At 46.7% G+C, this 20,500-nt stretch overlaps 1 protein-coding gene across 2 annotated transcripts in view; it reads left to right on the top strand.

The window, feature by feature from the left end:
• The window catches only part of LOC144770737 (uncharacterized), a 214,967-nt gene that overhangs the window by 66,105 nt on the left and 128,362 nt on the right, over positions 1–20,500 (top strand). For both annotated transcript variants that reach the window (XM_078655478.1, XM_078655479.1), the window contains exons 7-11: positions 2,247–2,361; positions 3,919–3,989; positions 4,334–4,468; positions 5,481–5,654; positions 6,431–6,491. In XM_078655478.1, the coding sequence (XP_078511604.1) occupies positions 2,247–2,361; positions 3,919–3,989; positions 4,334–4,468; positions 5,481–5,654; positions 6,431–6,491 (556 nt within the window). The remainder of the gene's footprint in view (positions 1–2,246; positions 2,362–3,918; positions 3,990–4,333; positions 4,469–5,480; positions 5,655–6,430; positions 6,492–20,500) is intronic.

The raw sequence follows: 20,500 nt of genomic DNA on the forward strand, positions 1-20,500 counted from the left end.
CACACACACACACACACACACACACACACACACACACCACCAGCCGTCAGTTGACGCTTTCACCAGGCACACACACACACACCACCAGCTGTCAGTGCACGCTTCCACCAGGCACACACACCACCTGCCGTCGGTGGACGCTTCCACCAGTCACACACACCACCAGCCGGCAGTGCACACTTCCACCAGGCACGCACACCACTAGCCATCAGTGCACAGTTTCTACTGGCACACACTCCACCAGCCATCAGTGAATACATCAATTGTTAACGCATCCACAATTAACTATTGTAGCAATCTTAGTATGGCGCACTTTACTTTTAAACATATTAATCTAAAGCGCAGCATGCCACCATTGCTACAAAAATAAATAGTTTTTTTTGGCCTATAATTTATAGACTTTTGTTGCAATTGGTGTTGCAATATTTAGCAATGCCAATAGCGCAAACTTAATTAATGCGAGACCTATTGCATTGCAAATGCTTGTTGCTATTATGTTCCATGTGGCTTTTTGTCTAGCTGTAGTTGTGAGGTGATGCCCGACCTGCTCACTACACTCGTATGCTTTCTCCCACCATGCTGCTAGTCTATCTGCAGCTCTTTTCGCTATTGTCTCCATAATGGATGGCTACCATCACTTTTGCCTGTGCTTCCACGTAGTCAACCCCATTCTGGAGCACTGTAATCAAATCTGCTTCTGCAGCGGCCAATCTACCCTGCATATCATTTTGCGATTGGCGCTTTTTCTTATTCAGAGATGGTTAAAAGCTAAGTGTCTCTCCCCGTATTCCTGCTTTCAATGTATCCCACACCACTTCGACCCCTACACTCCCTATGTTCTCATTAAGAAATTGGGGAATCCATATCCTCATATGTTCACAGTATTCTTCGTTAGAAAGTGGGGATCTTTCAAAGCTCCAATTGGTCATGCCCATATTCTGAGACACTATCTCTTTAAGTTCTACCACTAGGGGATTATGGTCTGCCAATATACGTGGGGCTTTATCAATAGAGCAAGCATGAAGAATAGTGTAAGGTGCTAGTATAAAATTTAATCTTGCATGCTTATTGTGTGCATAAGAAAAAAAAAAGTGAAGCCAGGGTCCTTGGGGTTCTGCCAATACCAGATATCTGAAAGTGCCTGATTGTGACAGTGTCTTCAGTGCTCTAAATACTTTTGGTTTCCGGCCACTATAGATCCAGTCATTATCAATGGTTATATTTTGATTGGCAGGCAAATTTATATTAAAATCTCCGCAGATAATTAGGGGTTGTGGCCAGGCAGCGAATTCATTATTTATATAATCGAATACTGCTGAGTCATCTAAGGTGCTTCCATAAATAGTACAAATAGTGAGTGGGTCCACATTGTCTCTACAACATTCTGTGATTAGCCACCTGGCGTTCTGATCGACTGAGGTTCGGATGAATTGAACAGAACGATTAGTTGTCAATATTGCTACCCCACTTGTCCGTGAATTTTGTGTTGTGGCCCCATACTAATGTGTACCTAAGTGTTTCCAATAAATATATTGGAGCTCTTTCGGTATGCGTTTCCTGCATACAGATAACATCGGCCTTTAATAAGCAAAGCCCCGCTGCGGTATTCCTTCCATTTTTTAAGATCGTTGAGGCCGCAGATGTTAATTGTAGCTATACGCAGTTATAAATAATAGCTGTTTTGCTTAAAAAAATAAAGCTAGACCCCGAAGTGCCAACCCCCCCCCCCCCCCCCCCCCCCCCCCTCAGAACCCACCCACCCCCCACAACCTACTACCACTGAGGTTACCTGGCACTGCATGAGCCTGAACAAAGGCATCTGAGCAGTTGTGACCCCGCGCTCCCCACTGGTCCAGCCCCCACTTAACCCCCCCTTAACCCCCCCCCCCCCCCCCCCCCTCCCCCTGTGAGGCAGCCCTAACTAGCTAACTATTTTCTATACAGTCATTCCATCCTCTTTCTTTGTTATATCTTTGGTACTTGTAGTTGTGTGAATATTCTGAATTTCCCCAAAGTGAAACAGAAAATACCTTTATTCTACATTGTGCATGTGTTTTGTGGGGTGACAAGTGATGTTTTTTTATTGCCAATTTGAAATATGCTGGTCTGGCTTGAAACATAAAAGCAGGGAAACGTTACTTATTTCAATATGTAACCATCTTCATTTCTCTTGGAGTGTTTTGCTCATTTAACAATTTCAAGAAATTGTTTAAGAAACTGCCATAAAATCTCTTTTGCACTTCTAGCTTCAAAAAGCTGTTGGTCCAGAGATAACAAAAACAGACCTTGTGCCAGCCTTTCAGAACCTGATGAAGGATTGTGAGGCTGAAGTCCGTGCTGCTGCGTCCCACAAGGTTAAAGGTGAGAATCTGTGCTGTGATTTTAGACACTTCACACATGACCATTCCATGTTTAATGACTAAACCTCAAATGAAATGCTACTTTAGCGATCCTGAGGCATTTTCATAGTTTTTAATATATAAGGTGACTTGGCCTCTTAGCTCATGGACCGCAGCACGTTTTGCGCATGCCGTAAAAAAGCTACACCTGCTCCTCATTTGTTTTTACAAAAATGTTGCCTACTGTTTCATTTTTCTTCTTTGAATCAATCATGAACAATTCTTGCTGATGATGAAATCCGGGTCTCTGCAACCATGCTTTGCGATCATCTCAGCAGTGATGTGACAGCACCTCTTTGCACAGTCATCTTACTCTGAATGTGAAATACAGCATAATGAGAAAGGTGGTTTGTGGAAAACTGCAAGCACCTCAGTATTACTTGGGACAGAAAACCAATTCATTCTTGATTCAATGCAGAAAAGTATTAAATAGCATTCCTAAAACAAGCTGTAGGACTTTCAGGGTGTGCCTTTTTAGTCTTATGAGTACTGCAGCTGATTTACCGGGCCTATAGGCCTACAGATACTGTCATTGCATATTCAAGGTGTCATCTTCTTTGCTCAGATTGACATGCATTTAGACCAAATGCCTAGAAAAAGGCATTGAACCACATTTTCTCATGAAGCTGCTTCTTTTGTATCCCATACAGATAATAACATTTAAGATGAAGTTGAAGCTCCATTACAATTTATCAGAACATATTAGAATCACCAAATTTATCTTTCCTTTGTTCCAGTAAGGCAAATGGTTTTAGTTTTGGTTTTCTAGAGACAAGCAAATAATACCTGCATGAATAAAGGAGGCTTGCCTATTCTGGAGTGAAAACCAACAAATTAATGAAAGCAGTGATTAAGATGTTGGGTCCCCTGGCTTTACCAAGCGCAAGATGCATATTTCTGTATACTATCTTTTGTCTGTGCCACATATTTCTCCAAGCACTTAGAGGTAGTGTTGGAGGGAGCAGGTTTTCAAGGATAAGAATTTGAATTTAACTGTATTTGGACACTGTCTGCCGGCGCTCTGAATTATGACTTTATCCCCTTGCATTTAAAAACATTGAATTTTGGTTTGATGCCTCATATTTCTCTGTTTATTTGATTTGCTTATACTTGGAGGTTGCCCAATTCTCAAGCTCCCCCTTTTTTCCATTTGTCTTTTCATAAGGCATGTAACTCACTATCGCAGTAGAAACTCCTTCATTCTTGTTATTAACATTTGTAAATGTTGTTCAAAGAGAATCCACTGAAGACCCTTACCCACAAATCTCTCACAAAAGTTTACTACCGCTTGTTTCCTTCATGATCCCATTAAATTAATATTTTGTCTCCATCTTTTGTTCCTTTGATGTGTCTGGAGTACCTTTATGATGCTGACCTTTCTTTACATTCTTGAACAAATTCTTAGAGAAGTCCACATGCCTCCTGCAATGATATGAAACTTAATATAATTACTCCTTAACATGAATAGCACAGTCTGATTATTCCAGTAACTCTGGCATTCTCCAATTTGTGTTCACAGAATTCTGTGAGAATTTATCAGCTGACTGCCGTGAAAATGTCATCATGACACAGATTTTACCATGTGTGAAGGTAGGTGTTTTGAATGCAGCATTCAGGCAAGGAGACTTTTCTGTTCCTGTGTCCTTCAGTTCAGAACATCAGTGATCAGAATCACAAGTTTGTCTGGCCAACTCCTCATTATGCTTGGTAGTGTAATTTTGGTGCCTACAAATTTAGCATTCAATTGCTTAATTCTTGTATGTTTGAAAGCCTATTTCTGACTTCTGGTGGTGCTAAAAAACCGGACTGTAAGTGTAGAGATGGTTGTGAAGCTCCGTAATTTGTGTTCTTGGAGTTATTTTCCATGGCCCTTTGCCAGAAAGCATTCCTTTCTCATTCACCTCCAACCTTCTTTCCTCTCTTGTATTATTTAGGAACTTGTTTCAGATGCCAATCAGCACGTGAAGTCTGCTCTTGCTTCGGTCATCATGGGGCTATCTCCAATTCTAGGCAAAGATAACACCATTGAACATCTGCTCCCACTGTTTCTGGCACAGCTCAAAGATGAGGTGAGTAGAGAAGTTCCTGTGATCGGCAGTCACATAATTAGCTGTACTTAAAGTATTTCCTTTCTTGGAAGCCCTTACTCCTCCTTGAGCACTAGGTACCATTCACATTAAACTGTTGATGTCACTGTTTCAGGCTGTGTTCCGAGCCTCCCTTCAGCATGCGTTCTGTGAAGTGGTTTTGCAAGAAGCAAAAACTTTGCACCATGGAATAGTGAAATCCGGCTATAAACTGACTAGTTACTTTTTTCCATAGCAGCAGCTTTGTAATATAGCTAAGAACACAGTGTATGTTTCTCAGTGCAATATAGACACGACTAAAGATCAGCAGGGCTCAAATTCCACTCGACCGCTCGCATAGTCGAGCTAAATTTAACAAGGTAGAGCTGTTTTTAGGTCCTACTCGCCCTTTCTGGCGAGTAGGAAAACAAACCAACTTTTGTCCTCTATCTGTGAAAACGGAACAAATGTGACAAGATTTAAAGGCATTTTTATTGCTCACAAAGTTAATGAGCAATAAAGATGTCTTTAAATCTTGTTATTTTGTCACATTTGCTCCGCTTTCAGAGACGGAGGTCAAGTAGGTTGCAGTTAGGTCGTGGACATTTTTTAAGGTACTAGTCCTGCAGGACTAGTACCATTTCTTGGATTTTTCGAGCCCTGATCAGAAAATGTGATCAGCGGTTTAATGGCTCATCCATATTGGAATTGTGGCTATTACAGTTCTTAGCTTGGTAGGCCTTTATGTTGTATACACTTTATCTATCCCTGTGGTAAGAAATGTAAAGCTGTGTCTTGGAACAGAGTCTGTAATGCTCTCTCCTCTGTCTGGTTCCACTATTTCTTGTATTAATTACCCTATAAGTGTGCTACACCATAACTTTCCTCTGTTCATTGCTTTTTTTGTGTGCGATTCTTTCCTTTAGCTTTTGATGAAGGCATGTTATAAATACATTAAAATAATAAAACCATTGGAAGACCTTTACACACTCATAACTTTCTGCTTCTTTGTTAGTGTCCCGAGGTGAGACTCAACATTATCTCCAACCTAGACTGTGTGAACGAGGTGATTGGGATCCGACAGCTCTCGCAGTCCCTGCTGCCTGCTATCGTGGAGTTGGCAGAGGACGCTAAGTGGAGAGTCAGATTGGCCATTATTGAATACATGCCTCTGCTAGCAGGCCAACTGGTAAGAGGCCAAAAAAGTCTTACATCAACTAATTCAGCACTTGTGATACACTAAAATGTTTTAGGCTCTTGTGTGGCAAATAAGGAAGCAATTTTTAACTGAAAGGTCACAAGGTACTGCCTTGGTTCTTGATAATTTCCCAATGCGTTGCAGGTTTAAGTGGAGCAACATGTTTTTAAGGGGAGGTGGATTGTAAAGTAGGGATATATTCACCATAGATGGGCAAGTACTCCAATCCTGTGGTGTAGGATGTTTTTTTAAATTTTTTAATACGACGCAGATTCATGCATTTCATCATCTGCTGCAAGTGGCGTGTATAGTATCATGTTTAGAATAGGGCGGTACATGATTGAATACATGTGGGGTCTGTTTGCTTCACGTTGAATTGTCTGAGGTATTAGTCTTTTGTTAAAATGGGTTGTATACATTACTGCAGCCATATTCTTGAAACTGTGTCCTGTTGGTTTTTATATGGTGATCTGTTAAGAGGAGTGGAAGGAGTCCTTTTGGAAAGTGCATTCTTGACTACCCTGTTTATTGAAGTGTAAAGGCATAGAACAATGTCTTTTATGACAACCAGAGCAATTTGTTTGATGGCGCCTGTCTTCTCCTGGGTGTTAAGCCCAAGTTAATATCCGGCACCAGAAATATGATTTCAACAGTAAACATCTTTATAGCTTACATACGTGCCAATATTAAACCTCTGTAAATCATGAACTATGTTTCACCTTCTGTCCCAGTAGCTGTCGATTAATGAATGTTTGGTTTCCTTGCAGGGGGTTGAGTTCTTCGATGAGAAGTTAAATACCTTGTGTATGGCCTGGTTGGTGGATCATGGTAAAAACCTACTTAATGTCTGTGCTTCTTTAGTAAAACTAATATGATTCTGTTGATAGCGCTAAAAGAATACCTTTCACCCCAGTAGTACTTACAGCATTTTACTTTGAAAATCTGCTCCACGATTGTGGTATTGAAAGCCCACTCAAAGAATGCCCATAGCATCCTTCTGTTTAACCAAAACCTATTGAATGATAACACAAACAATTTTGTGTTCTTACAATTTCAAGGGAACTAGAGGTATTAACTAAAAGTGGCTACCAGATAGGACAACACTTAAACTCCAGATCCAATTTGGGTCAGGCTGGACCTATGATGCCAAAATACCCCAGGAGTTCCTACATTAGTGGCAGCATGAAATGCAGTCCAGATGTCCAGCTGGACAGGGTTGGATCATTGAATATTGATGTAAGAATTGGTCACTCTACAGTAGTAGAAGATGCCACTGTGTCCTAGTTATAAAGGGACTCCCAAGTACACAAAAACTCGAAATGTGTCGACGGATAATCCATTGTGCAGAACTGACATTTTAAAGATTCGTTAAGCATTCAGGCTATAACTGTAGGAGATTTGAACCCTATGCTCTGATTCAATCATTCAGCCTCCCAAGAACCCCCATATTATTGACATATTAGTCCTAACTTCCATAACAATCGGAGGACTGCTGTTACATTCCCCCCTCTACTACTATTAATGTCATTTTTCCTTATGATCTTTTGACACTTTTCCATATGGCGGTGCTCAAAATGTTTCATGGCAGTATCTGTTTTGTGTTTATTTTTTATGCAACTACATATTTTAAATGGATATGTAATATTTCTTTGTCATGTACATCACTGCAAAATTGTGTAAACAATCATTTGAATGTAAATAATTATAATGAGGGCTCCCGGTTTTATGGTATTTATTTGTTTAACATTTCCGTTCGTATCTATCCATATTTATTTTTTGATAATTTTATCTGTCCACATTAATTTTTGTTGCAAGCAAAAGAAGACGCTGCAGCTAGTATTTTTTCACATTTATTCAAACGGACACTGCAGACTTGCACTCGGGTGTTATGTAAGCTTAGATATATTTATATATCCCTCAAATTAGGTAAACAAAATACATTCATCTGAAAACTTTGCCAAAATAATTTTAAGTGAGCATTGGCCTGAACAGACCTTGAGTAACTTGCATTAAGAAACCTTTACTGTGGTGCTATACACCATAGGGAAGGATACAACACCGTTTCTGTGAACAGGGCTTTTAAATCTTTTTCTTATCTATTCACATTTGCTGTGCATTCAAAAATAGAGGTCAAATGTCAAGCTGTGTCTTTGGAGGAGCAACCCAATCTGTTTCTTCATTGCAGAACAACTTTGGTGGGATTTAGACCTACATAAGAATCCTTTTTGGGGGAATTTTCTTCTAGGAAGAGATCATTATTTTCCAGCATACACCATGATAAATCTGTTTATAAATTGCTAAAACCTAAGGGGAGTGTTTATATTTTTGAGGGTAGGAGGAGGGTGCGAAATGCATTGTTTCAACATAGGAAACATTTCCCCCAAGAGCAAACTCGCAGAACAACGGAACTCGACACAAAGGTCTTGGAGCACTTTACCGGAGGGCCAGCTGAATTTCATCTGATCATATGCATTCTTTACAGGCATGTGGAAATTAAGTGATATGCCTAGAATCACATGAGGCTTTGCCGATGCAGCGACCTCAATGCAAATGTGGGTGTGCTTTTTAGTGGCACCAGAAAACATTCCTGAAACTGCCATCCACCCTCATCCTAGATGGCCATCAAAGTCACAACAGAAACACATTGTGCACACCAATTAAATTCAACTTGCAGCAGATGGTTCGGCATCGGCTGCACAGTCTTGTGAATACATTCCGATGCTGTAGCAGTTAGTTTTAACAGACACATTGACCCCCCTCACAGCCTACGCTACCTGAAGAACAATGGGGCTGTGAAAATGCACACCCTGTAAAGCAATGAACTCCCCACTAGGAAAGCGCGCCAGCCTAGGATGGCTACACCACGAGTCTGGCCCCTTAGTAAGGCGCCTTTCATGTGCAGAGGGCAGCTGCATTCCTCTATGAAACAGATTAGGCAACCCTGGGCAGGAGCACGGATGCTCCGCAGGATTGTCTGAATCTGGTTTCTCAGTGTTTTTCCGTTCATATTTATAAATGCAGACAAAGGGAAAAAATGTTTTCTGTCTGTCTTTATAAGTAAAAATCTGTTTAAACGGAAAACCGGGAGCCTTAATTATATAATTCAACAATCTTTGCTTACCTTGCAGTGTGAAGGGGACACTATTTTCCAAGTTACCTGGAAAAATGAAGTAATCACCTGCACAGATCCAGATTTGCGTGTGTTTCGAAATCATTTTTACTTCACCAATGCACACAAAACTATGTAAGTTTCAGTTATCTCCTTTCCCCTTTCCTGCTTGAAAGGGTTATGACTTTTCGAATGAATACTGATAGAATTTAGCGGTCTATGTAGGAAGCTGGCTTTGTATATAGTGTACCAAAATGAGGTACACTGTGTAAAGACTCCAGGCAACCCTTTCTAGTTCATAGAGGCAAAAATGGTAACACTTAATGGTCTCTTTAGTGGTAGTGTTGGCAAGCAGTTTAGGCTTATCAGAAGCATTTGTTGTACTCACAGAGGCAATAAATGAGACACACACTCGAGAATAAATCCTTGACCTAGTTTGAAAAATAAGTCATATTTTTACATACATTTAGACACTGAGAACTTCGTTATCGAGTAAGGTATTTTTTTAAATATTGATTTTTACAGGTAAGTAAAATGTTCACTTAAGTGTGTCTTTACGCACCAATGCTTTTCTGTTCGAAAGTGCCACTCCTTGACATGGTTACCCCCACTATTTGCCTGGTGTCTGATGAAATTTTGACAGAAGTTCACTTCGTGCCTACTATCCAGGTCCCTAATACCAGATCTCTTCATTTAAATTAGAGACCTGACCACATCAAAGGCTTGCCTCTCAATGCTGCTCTCTGGTGAGTAACCACCTGCTAATGAAGGCAACAGGCTGATCATGACCATCGTCATTGGTGTGGGAAAATACCCCCTAATCCTATGTTCAGAGACCTCATTCTGCACTATGAACTGCTTTGAATGATCTGGAGCTTTAAGACTGGGGGCTGAACACATTACTTCTTTCAGGGTGTCAAAAGCCTTTTTGACAGCTCACTGGCAGTCAAGTTTATTTTCTTGGAGGTAAGTTCTGTGAGGGGTGCCACCTTGGTTCCCTACCCCCATCAGGAACCTCCTGTAGTACCCAAGTAAGCCAAGGCAGGCCCTGACTGGGTTTTTGGAGGTTCCTACTTCAGAATTGTCTGGATCCTGAGCTGTAAAGGTTGAACTTAGCCTCAACCTACAGGGTGGCCCAAGTATACTGCTGTGCCCTGCCCTATCTGGCAGTTGCTTGCTATGTTGGTGAGTCCTGCAGCATGTAGAGCCTACAGGACCTTCCCAATGTGGACCAGGTGATCCTCCCAAGTGGAACTGTAGACCGCAATATCGTCCCGATATGTTGCACTAAATGTTTCCAACCCAGCAAGGACTTTATTCACCATCCTCTGGAAGGTGGCTGGGGCATTCTTTAATCCAAAGGGCATAAATTAACTAATAGTGCCCATCTGGGGTCGAGAACGCTGACTTTCTTTTGGTCCTGGGGTAGACCATGTTTGCCAGAACCCTGATGTCAAATTGAAGCTACTGAGAAATTTGGCAGCCAACCTGTCCGCTCATCAGCTCGCTCTAGGAATAGGATGTGCATCTGTTTTGGTTACTTCCTTGAGGCCTCTGTAGTCTACATAAAACCTCAGCTCTGCTTTCAGAGGGTTAATTGACTCCCAATTCCAGCATCTTGCTTACTTCAGCTGTTTGGCTATGACTCGGTCAGACTGCCTCTAGATTTTAATTTTGACTGGTAGGCTGTCCCCAATGTCCACATCCAGCTTGTCTAACCAGGGTTCAAAGAGATGAGGTCAGCATTCTTTTGCAGGACATGCCTGCAGTCAGTTGCTGTTTGGCAGAAAGGGTTTCTGAAAGGCAACTCCTTCTAATGACCCATCTTTAGGGTTGTGAGAGAGGAGATCAGGGAGAAATTCACTCTCTTCTTCCTTTCTTCACTCTTGTTTGCAGGCCCCTAGGAGCCACAGGCTCCCAAATCCACATATTCTGCCGTGGTTGGAACTTCACCAGTGCAGCCTTTTGGTCATACCATGTTACACAAACACGGGTTAACCCAAGGAGTCACTGGGACCTGGGCGACGGATTGATACAAACAAAATGGCCCCAGATAAAAATTTGCAATATGCACAACTTACAAACAAAGATATAAATGGATACACAAATACTTATAACAACATTGTTTTTATTCACAACGTGTTTTGGTATGAGTTATTCATAAAACACAATACATATTGAATCACATTTTCAGTATGCCCCTATGATAGTGGAAGTGGGGAGGGTAGTGCTGGGATAGTGGAAAGACAAGAACTTAGGAAAAGGTCAGCAAGACCAAACTACAGCCAAATTTTTACACAATAAAACAATTAATTGTACATATATTTAGAACAGTCATGCCTCAAAGAAAATCAATAATAATAAATAAGGGAGGCTGAACACAGAATTCTCCCTTGCCTGGTGCCCCTCTCGATGTTGAAGCTCCTCGAGTTATAACCATTCACGCGAACCACCGCAGTCGGCAGCCTGTAGCAATTAAGAATCATGGATCGGAACTTGTCCCCTATACCCGCCTTCATCAGGACCCGTTCAAGATAGGGCCAGTGTACCCGGTCGAACGCCTTCTCGGCGTCCACCGCCAGCATCATTCTCTCCCCTGGGATCCGGGACGCCTTTTCCAGGAGGTGGACAATTCTCTTGGTGTTATCCACCGTCTGCCTCCCCGGGACAAAACCAGCCTGATCTGGGTCTATGAGACTAGGCAGGTGGGGAGCTAGGCGGGCCGCTAGGATCCCTGTGTACAGTTTCAAATCTACATTCAAAAGGGATATGGGCCTGTACGATCCGCAATGCTTCCGGTCCTTCCCCGGTTTGGGTATAACCGTGAGGGAGGCTCGCAGGAGGTCAGGCGGAATTGCCCCTGGAGCAGCGAATGAGTTAAAAAGGCGAGCGAGAATTGGGGCTAATGTAGTGCAAAACGTTTTGTAGAAAAGCGAGGTATACCCGTCCGGGCCTGGCGCCTTGCCGTGCTTATGCCTGGCGATGGCCGAAACCACCTCCTCTATTCGGATATCCTGATCCAGGTGCTCCGCCTGTGAGGGAGCCAGAGAGGGAAGTGTGACAGAGGCCAGATATGCGGACGTCGCAGTGTCATCGGGAGGGTCTCCAGCGTAGAGGTCCGCGTAGTACCTGCGGAATTCAGCCGCTATGTGGGCGTCCTCCGTGTACCTGAGCGGTCAGAGATCTCTTTCACCAGTTGATTTTGGTGCGCTGCTCTGAGCCTGTTGGCCAGCAATCTGCCACAACGGTCTCCACCGGTATAATAGGTATGGCGCAAGCGGAGGGCCGCATGCTCCGCGCGATCCCAATCCAGGGCCGCCAGGAGTTTCCTCGCTTCCTTGAGTTGCCGCCAGATTCTGGGGGCCCCTGTCCTGCGATGCATCAGCTCTAGCTCGCGGACCCGCTGGGTGAGCTCCTCCCTCTTGGCCTGCCGTTCTTTGTTTTCGGCCGAGGAGATTGCTAAGAATTCCCCTCTGAGGACTGCTTTCAAGGCCGCCCATTGCGTCGCGCGGGTGGTGTCGGTGTTATCGTTGTGGGCCAAATACTCCCGGATCGCGCCCTCAATTCTGTCCACCACCACCTTCCTGTGAAGCAGGGTATCACGGAGGCGCCAAGTTCTGGGGGGCTTAGCCGTCGGGGGCAGGCACAGAGTGGCCGAGACCGGGGCATGGTCTGACAACGACAGCACCCCCATGTCTGACTCCGAGACCAGTGCCCGCACCGGGGATGTGACCAGGAGGTGGTCCAACCTCGCATACGTTTTGTGTGCGTGGGAATAGTAGGAGTATTCCCTGTCTGTGGGGTGCATGTGTCGCCAGAGATCAAGTAAGTCCACCTCCGACAGCTGTGCCCTGCAACCGGCCGAGAACTCCCCGACTTGCGGAGAACGCTGCGCCGACCTGTCCATGGCCGAATCAAAAACCATGTTAAAGTCTCCGCCGAGGATAATGTGTCGATCCTGCGAGGCGGTAACCTCTACAAGGGCCGATTGCAGGAAGCGTTCTTGCTGTTCGTTAGGGCTGTACAGGGACCCAACCGTGCAAGGAATACCTCCGATCCTAAACCGATATGCTTACAGCCGATCTTTGTGCTCCGTGAGTTTGTGAAGGATGTCCCCCTTGAAGTGCCTAGCTACCAGAATCGCCACCCCCGCCGTCTTAGTGGAACAGGAAGAAAAGAACTGCGTCGGGAATTTATGGGAGCGTAGTCTGTGTGTGTGTCTCGCGCAAGCAGGTGTGTCTCCTGGAGGAGGCACACGTCCGCATTCGTGTTCTCCAGGAGAGACAGCACAGCTCTCCGTTTGACCGGATTGTTCAGGCCCCTGACATTCAGGGTCACTACCTTAAAGGTGTCAGAAGGCATCGGAGAAGGAATAGACAAAAGCCGTAAGTCCCCGCACGAGCGAGGCAAGGTGCTTGAGCGCCAATGAAGCTACCAGAACCTGCATAGTGCACTGGACAAAGCCCCCCAAATCCCCCCCTCCAACTTATCCCCCCAACCCACAACTTCCCCAATCCCCCTCCTCCCCTCCACCCCCCTCCGCCAACAGTTCCAAAACCCCCATTGTCCCAGTCTAGTCCTCAGCGGACAGGTCTGTGGAAAGTGTACTTTAGTGGACGTCCAGCCACCACACCCCTCCCCCGAACCCCCAAACCTGCATTTCCGTGTAGGCTGTGTCGATCTCCCCCCCCCCGGAGTTCCATCTGAGTTAAGTGTAAGATCTCCGCATCACGTGCCACTGGCCTATACTCTCGCACCAAGTTCGAAAGCTTCTCAGGCCGTCAGAGCAACCTCAGTCGGGGCAGTGTCCCCAGCCGCCTCCCGTAGTGCGCCGTTCATGCCGGCCCGGATAGTGGGTGAGTCCGGTCTAACAGAGGCAGTCGAGGATCGTCGATCAGGGATCCTCTGCCAGCCCTCTCTGGTGATTCGCCTACGTCGAGGAGTGTGGGCCTCATCGTCTGTCGCGGTAATCCCCAACACCTCACTGGTGTCCTGAAGGGATCAAAGTTGATTCAAGACGCCGTTCCACCGAAAGACGTGCCGAAAGGGATGACCCCACGAATATTGTGTTCCATTGGTCCTCAAAAAGTCTGTCGCTATTTTGAATGATCTTCGCTTCTGAAGCGTGATCGTGGATAAGTCCTGGTAGAGTGCAACTGGGTGTCCCCGGAACTGCAGTTGTTGCGGTTTCCGTGCCGCCCGGAGGATCTTCTCTTTAAGCGGGAAGTCCGGCAGGAAGGCCAATATATCTGGCGGGGGCGCTGTGGATCGGCGCGCCAGTCCCACTCGATGTGCTCTGTCGATCCTTATGGGGAAGTCCTCCGATTCACCCAGCACGACCCTGAACATGCCTTGCAAGTATCCAGCCACATCCTCCCCTTCTTCCTGCAACGGCACACCCCGGACACGGATATTGTTCCGGCGGGACCGGTTTTCAAGGTCCTCAGAGTGTGCCTGGAGGTCCAACTGTTGATCTCGTAGGAGCAGCACTTCCTGTTGTAGATGTGCGATCTCTTCATCTCTGGCATGCTCTGTTTCCTCCACCGTGGCCACCCTCTCCCCCAGGCTCTCGACCTCTCGCCGCACCTCTCGGACCTCTCCGGCGACCTCCTGTTTGAGTGACTGAAAGTCGTCCCTTAGGGAGCTGAAGAGAGACTCCAGAAAGGACCTGGTGACCGGGGGCTCGCCATCACTAGCTCCCACCAAGTTTCGGGAAGGGCCCGGGGAATGTTGCCCTTTGTCCTGCTTCGTCGCCCCTCTGTTCATCATTTCTGGAAGTGTTCGATCGCCCTTCTTGGGTCCTCTGTTGCCAGCCATTGCTGAGGCAGGCCTTACCCGTGTGAGCCTTGGTCGCTCTCCAGTTCCCGACAGTAGGCAAGGAAAGTCAGAGGCACTGCACACCGGGAGGAGATCCCTTTCACCAATCCCGTCGTCCGCTCGCATCAGTAGGTGCAGCAGGAGATAGGCTTTTCTCCCCACCCTCCGGTGCACGTTCCAGATGCAATCACGGCAAGGTGGGCCCCCTCACGCGCCGGCCCCCCACGTGGCGAGACAGTCAGCCGGATGCGGTTCGGGCCGAGGTCGTCTATGCCGCCGCTACGGCCTCCCAGGCCCTACAACTCCGGCTGCCGTTCAGTCAGGGACTGCTCAAGTTCCCCACGAGGCTCCAGCTTTCCCGGGAGCCCTTGTCAGTCTTCCACGCTGCAGGCCCCGTGCGATCCCCACCTGCAGGCCTGCTGTACCTGAATCGGCCTAGGGGGCCCTGGAGGTGCTCCGGGCCACGGGCCCCGGTCGTACGTCGCTGCGCTCCACCACCTCCTTCACCAGCCGTCGTCGGCGGCTCCCTTCTTTCGGCCTCTGCAGCACTCCGCCCCTCTCTGCTGTGCCGGGCCACGCACCTGTGTGAGCCCGTGGGGCTCTCCTGCGAAACTCGAGAGCGCCGTCCTCCAGGCCCGGAAGCAAGCCGCCCTCCACGTGGGCTAGCTGGCGGCTACTGGCCGGTTCGTAGGCCTACGATCCGCCGTCTGGGGGATGGAGGATGGGGTTGCCAGCCACACCCGTCGGGCCCTCCGCTCACCGCCTAGTTCGATTCCTGGTCTCCCCCAGACCGGGGGCGCAGGCAAGCCGCCTCCGCAATGTAGGCCTTGAGTCTCTCCGTGGGCCCGATCTCTGGGCCGCCGCTCTCCACGTGTGCAGCGCTATCGTGGTCCCCGGCCCACTGCCCTCGCTGCACCCGCTGCTGCAGGCGGTCACTGACACGCTTCTTTCCGTCGAGCAAGGATCTCCTGGGCCGAGGCCCGGGCGCTCTGGTCGCAGGCCGCGTCCCCGGCCTCGCGTAACAGCCGAGGCCGGCCGCGCTCCTGGCTCGGGGGCTCGACCGATGCTCCACTAGAGTCCCGCTTGGTTTGCTGGCGTCGGGGCTTCAATCCGGGCAGCTGCAGCTAGGGTCCAGGTCTCCACTTTTCATCCGGGGACGTTCTCCGTGGGTCACGCCACCGCGCTGTGCCGCCCCTCGCTCGAGCACCGGCGCCTCTCAGCTACAATTCCGGCGTTCGACTGGACCCCTGGGCAAGTCGGGGGTGCGCCGTCGTGCCCACCGTGGTGTGAGCAGCAGATGGGGGGGGTGGAGATCCGTACTATTTAGCGGCGTAGGGGCTCAAGGTCGGTAGAGCTCGCGAAGAGTGCGACTACTCACTCCGCCATCTTGGCCACGCCCCCATCTCCACTATTTAGGGCACAGAGAGCACGCACACGCAGTGGATGCGGCAGCCTGCTTCTTCCTAGACGCCGCTAGCTGCCACATGCCTAAAGGTATTTACTCTGCACAATACTATTTGTTTTTAAAAATCACTCGCTGCTCTTAATTTTCTGGTTGCCCTACCTCACTGCAGGCAAATTCTCCCGTGGCCCCGGTCCGACACGGCTCGTGCCGATTGTTCGAAGGGCTGAGCCGGGAGATTTGCACCACTTCCGGCGCATGCCCGAGTCAGCGCTCCTGTCTCTGGCGCCATCTCCACTATTTAGGGCACAGAGAGCGCGCTTCCGCTGCGCGTGCGCGCTGCAGGCGCGCAGCAGGCAAACCCGTCTGCGCCTGGAACAGGCCCAGGGCCATAACCCCTGGCCTAAAGCACTCCGCCACGAGGATATGCTACTCTAGCATGGCCCTACTTCAACTTCGCCCATCTGTAAGTTGCTCATGCACTCAGTTCGTACTCGATGGACTGCCCAACTCACAAACCAAGTCCTGCACCCATTGTCACTTTAGAGTACACACTGACTTCAGAATAGAAACCACCGCCCCCCTTCGGATTAATAATAAAAAAGCAATTATCATTGTAGCTGCTCTTATAAACGCCCGGTCACTGGGCAGGCACAAAGAGGAGATAGCAGACCTAATTATTAATCATTAATTAGATATTTTATTTGTCACTGAAACATGGACCAATCCCTCTTCAGAGCCAGATCTGATAGTGGCTGTCCCAGAGGGCTATAGCTTCCTAAGACAGGATAGAGCCACCAAAATAGGAGGTGGGCTAGCCATAATCTACCGTAGTAATCTTATGACCTCCTAAGCCAAGTCCCACTCACCATCTGTGAAGTAATCTATTTTTCTATTGATCTGAACCCCTCGCAATGTCTAAAAGGTATCCTACTCTACCGACCACCGGGCAGTAGGACGCAATTTCTGACCACTTTCTATGACATAGTGGAGTCCTTAGCAACTGAAAACACCACTACGATCTTAGGTGATTTCAACTTCCCCTTAGAGAACTCTTTTGACAAAGACACCAAAATTTTACTATCCGATTAGAGTCATTGTGTCTCACTCAATTGGTCTCTGAGAGTACTCATGAGGCTGGTCACACCCTCGACGGTGTATTCTCCCACCTCAAAAACATCTCGATAAATCCTACCCCTCACCTGGTCTACGAATGCCACCACCACGTTCAAGTCATGGAAAAATCTGGACAGCCAAAAGCTCCTGGAGCTCTTGTCTTCCTCACAACCTGAGGTCCCAGATGACCCTAACATAGCCTCTATAGCATACACAAACTGGCTCTCCAACGCCACGAATAAGCTAGTGCCCACCAAATCGAAAGTCCATCTGCCCCCTGGTTTACCAATTCCCTTAGAGACCAAAAGCAGAAATGCCGAAATCAGGAAAGACACTGGAGAAAGTCATATACTATTGAAGAAAAAACTCTCTATAAAATTGAACTAACAAAATACAAAACTATGATTGTTCAAGAAAAAAGTTTATATTACTCCTCACAGATCGAACGTGTGAAAAACTCAAACAACTCTTCCAAGTAGTAACAAAACTTTCACAACAAACTTCGCAAAACATCCCTTTACCCTCGCAAGCACCAGTCCATTATACTCTCATCCGCAGACAATCCTGAGCCCATCCTTGGGCAGTTGTAAAAAAGGTTAGTACACCCCAAGTTATCAACATCATGGCCGCTATTAAATCCGGCTCAGCCAATGGTCCTTGCCCCAGTGGCCGAAATCATAGCCCCCGTACTGACAGAAATATACAATTCTATGTTTCGCATTGGTATCTATCTGACTATTTGGAAAAATACCATTGTTAAACCCCTCCTAAAAAATCCCATTTGGACCCTGAGGACTCTAAAAACTACAGACCTATCGCCAGTCTGTCTTTTGCTGCCAAAGTGGCCGAAAAATTAATGAATTAACGAATACCCAAATCTCCCAATACATTGAAGACCACCAACAACTGGACGATACCCAATTTGGTTTTCACAAGAGCCATAGCACTGAGACTGCATTGTTCAAGGCATCAGATGAAATAAGAACCATCCTTGACCAAGGAGGGACGGCAGTTCTCATCCTGTTGGATCTATCAGCCGCATTTGACACTGTCGATCACAACATCTTGATCGACCGTGTCACTGCTATGGGTATCCAGGACAAAGCCAGAGACCTGCTGCTCTCCTCTCTCTCTAATCGTACCCAGACGGTCACATTGGGCAACTTCCACTCCGCCCAGATGACGTTACCGTGCGGTGTTCCTCAGGGCTCATCCCTAAGTCTGATGCTTTTTAATATCTATGTATCGCACTTAGCTAGAGTCATCACGTCACATGGGATGGGCCTAACATCGTACGCAGATGATACTCAGCTGGTTATGGCTATAAAAAACAATGGAGAAAGGACAGCAGCCAACTTCCAGCAAGGCATGTTGGCCATCAGTAACTGGATGGCCAACAATTGCCTCAAACTCAATTTGGATAAGACGACGGTTATGATCTTTGGTAAGCTCTCTCCGAATTGGTCGAGCTCCTGGTGGCCCTCAGACTTCGGTCCTCCACCCAATCCTGTCCCCAAGGTAAGAAACCTGGGAGTTATCTTTGACGATAGACTGACCTTTGCATCCCATGCGAATGCAATCGTCTCTGCCTCTTTCTACAAACTTAAAATCATTAAAAAGATCCTTCCGTACCTCCCTCCGAACTCCGGAAGAACGCTGGTTACTGCCTTTGTGATGTCCGCCCTGGAATATTGTAACGGACTCTTTGTCAATGCTCAACAAAAAGTCATTCAAAAACTGCAATCAGTGCAGAATGCCTCAGCCAGAATGTTGTCAGACACCCCGAAATTTAAACCCATTGCCCACGTAATCAAAAGCTACCATTGGCTCGCGGTGAGAAACCGAATAAAGTTTATGGCCCTGTGCATTGCCTATAAAGCCTCTCGAAACCTAGGACCACGATTTCTCCTAAACTCTTTAGCCATTCATGCCCCCAACAGGCCACTTCGCTTTTCTAATGCATACCTGCTGTCAGTGCCAAGGACCAAAACTGCTTCTTGGGGCGATCGACGTTTTGTTGTCTCAACAGCAAAAATATGGAATTTCCTCCCCCTGGAGATCAGATCCTGCCAAACACTGGTGGCATTCAGAAGAATAATAAAAACCTGGCTATTTAATCAATAACCTCCTTCTTCACTGTCACGTCCGCAGCGCCGAGACGCCCTCGGGCATTTGCGCGCTTTACAAGTTTCATGAATAAATAAATAAAATGGGCTCTCTGAGAGGTCACTCTCAGCCTTGCTTTACAGGATGACCAAACAAATGTGGCGCAACATCAATTCGAATCTTCTGGAAAGGACACTAGCTTCTTCCCTGCCAATAGCCTCCCTAGATATTGACAACGTAGCCACCTACTATCACCTCTGGATAGACTCTGCGTTAGACCAACTAGTCCCTTTCAACGCCCGTAAAAACTAAAGATCATCTCCTTCAGAACCCTGGTTTTCTGAAAACCTGAGACTACAGAAGTAGGCTTGCCTCAGGCTTCAAAGGAAACGGAGGGTTAACTATGATCCCCTCAAATAAAGAACAGTACAAGGAGTCTTTTTTTCATTTACTAAAATCTGATACAAAGAAAGAACCAGTTATTTCACTAACAAATTAAAATCTACAAATAGCTTCTAAAGAGCTCTTCTCTGCAGTCAAAAAATTAACTAGACCCCCCCCGGAAATAAAAATAACATTTGTCAATTTGTTTGTAATTTCCTAGCGTCCATTTTCCAGGGAAAGCTTAACCTTTTTGCAGCCAATCCCCAAATCAGGTCTGACCCACCAGGAGTTCTGCCAACTGAATCTGGCCATGTTGTCCCTGCAGGTTCAACAGAACCTTCATTCTCCCGGAAGTGTGGTAATGACTCTGGGACCCCGTCCTCCTTCTCCTATTTTTCCCTAGTCAAGTGCTAAGACTAATGACTAATACAATCTGTTTCTCCCTTGGATCCATATCCTCCAACAATTATTTGCCTAGTTCCTGAAATCATTTCACAACACCTTACAATTTTTTTAAATCAAGTACGCTGCACAAGCTACTTTCCATTACACTGGAAATTAGCATCATTATCACCATTCTCCCCTTCTTAAGAAGCCCAATTTGGATGTCTCAAACCTACACAACTACCGGCCCATTTCCTACCTGCCGTTCCCAGCAAAAAATATTGAGAATGCTCTTAATTCTCAACTGAAAGCCTTCATTGAGGAACATGGCCACCTGGACTCATCTCAGTTTGGCTTCAGTAGCCACCACTGTACAGAACTCTCCCTAATCATGGCATCAGAGCAAATTCGTCATCCGACTGATGCAGGAGGCAACGCCACCTTGATACTGTTAGACCTTTCGGCAGAGTTTGATACCGTTAATCCCAATATCCTTCTTGGCTGTCTTTCTTCTATCTG

The sequence above is a fragment of the Lissotriton helveticus genome, chromosome 7 (assembly GCF_964261635.1).
Source record: "Lissotriton helveticus chromosome 7, aLisHel1.1, whole genome shotgun sequence".
Classification (NCBI taxonomy): domain Eukaryota; kingdom Metazoa; phylum Chordata; class Amphibia; order Caudata; family Salamandridae; genus Lissotriton; species Lissotriton helveticus.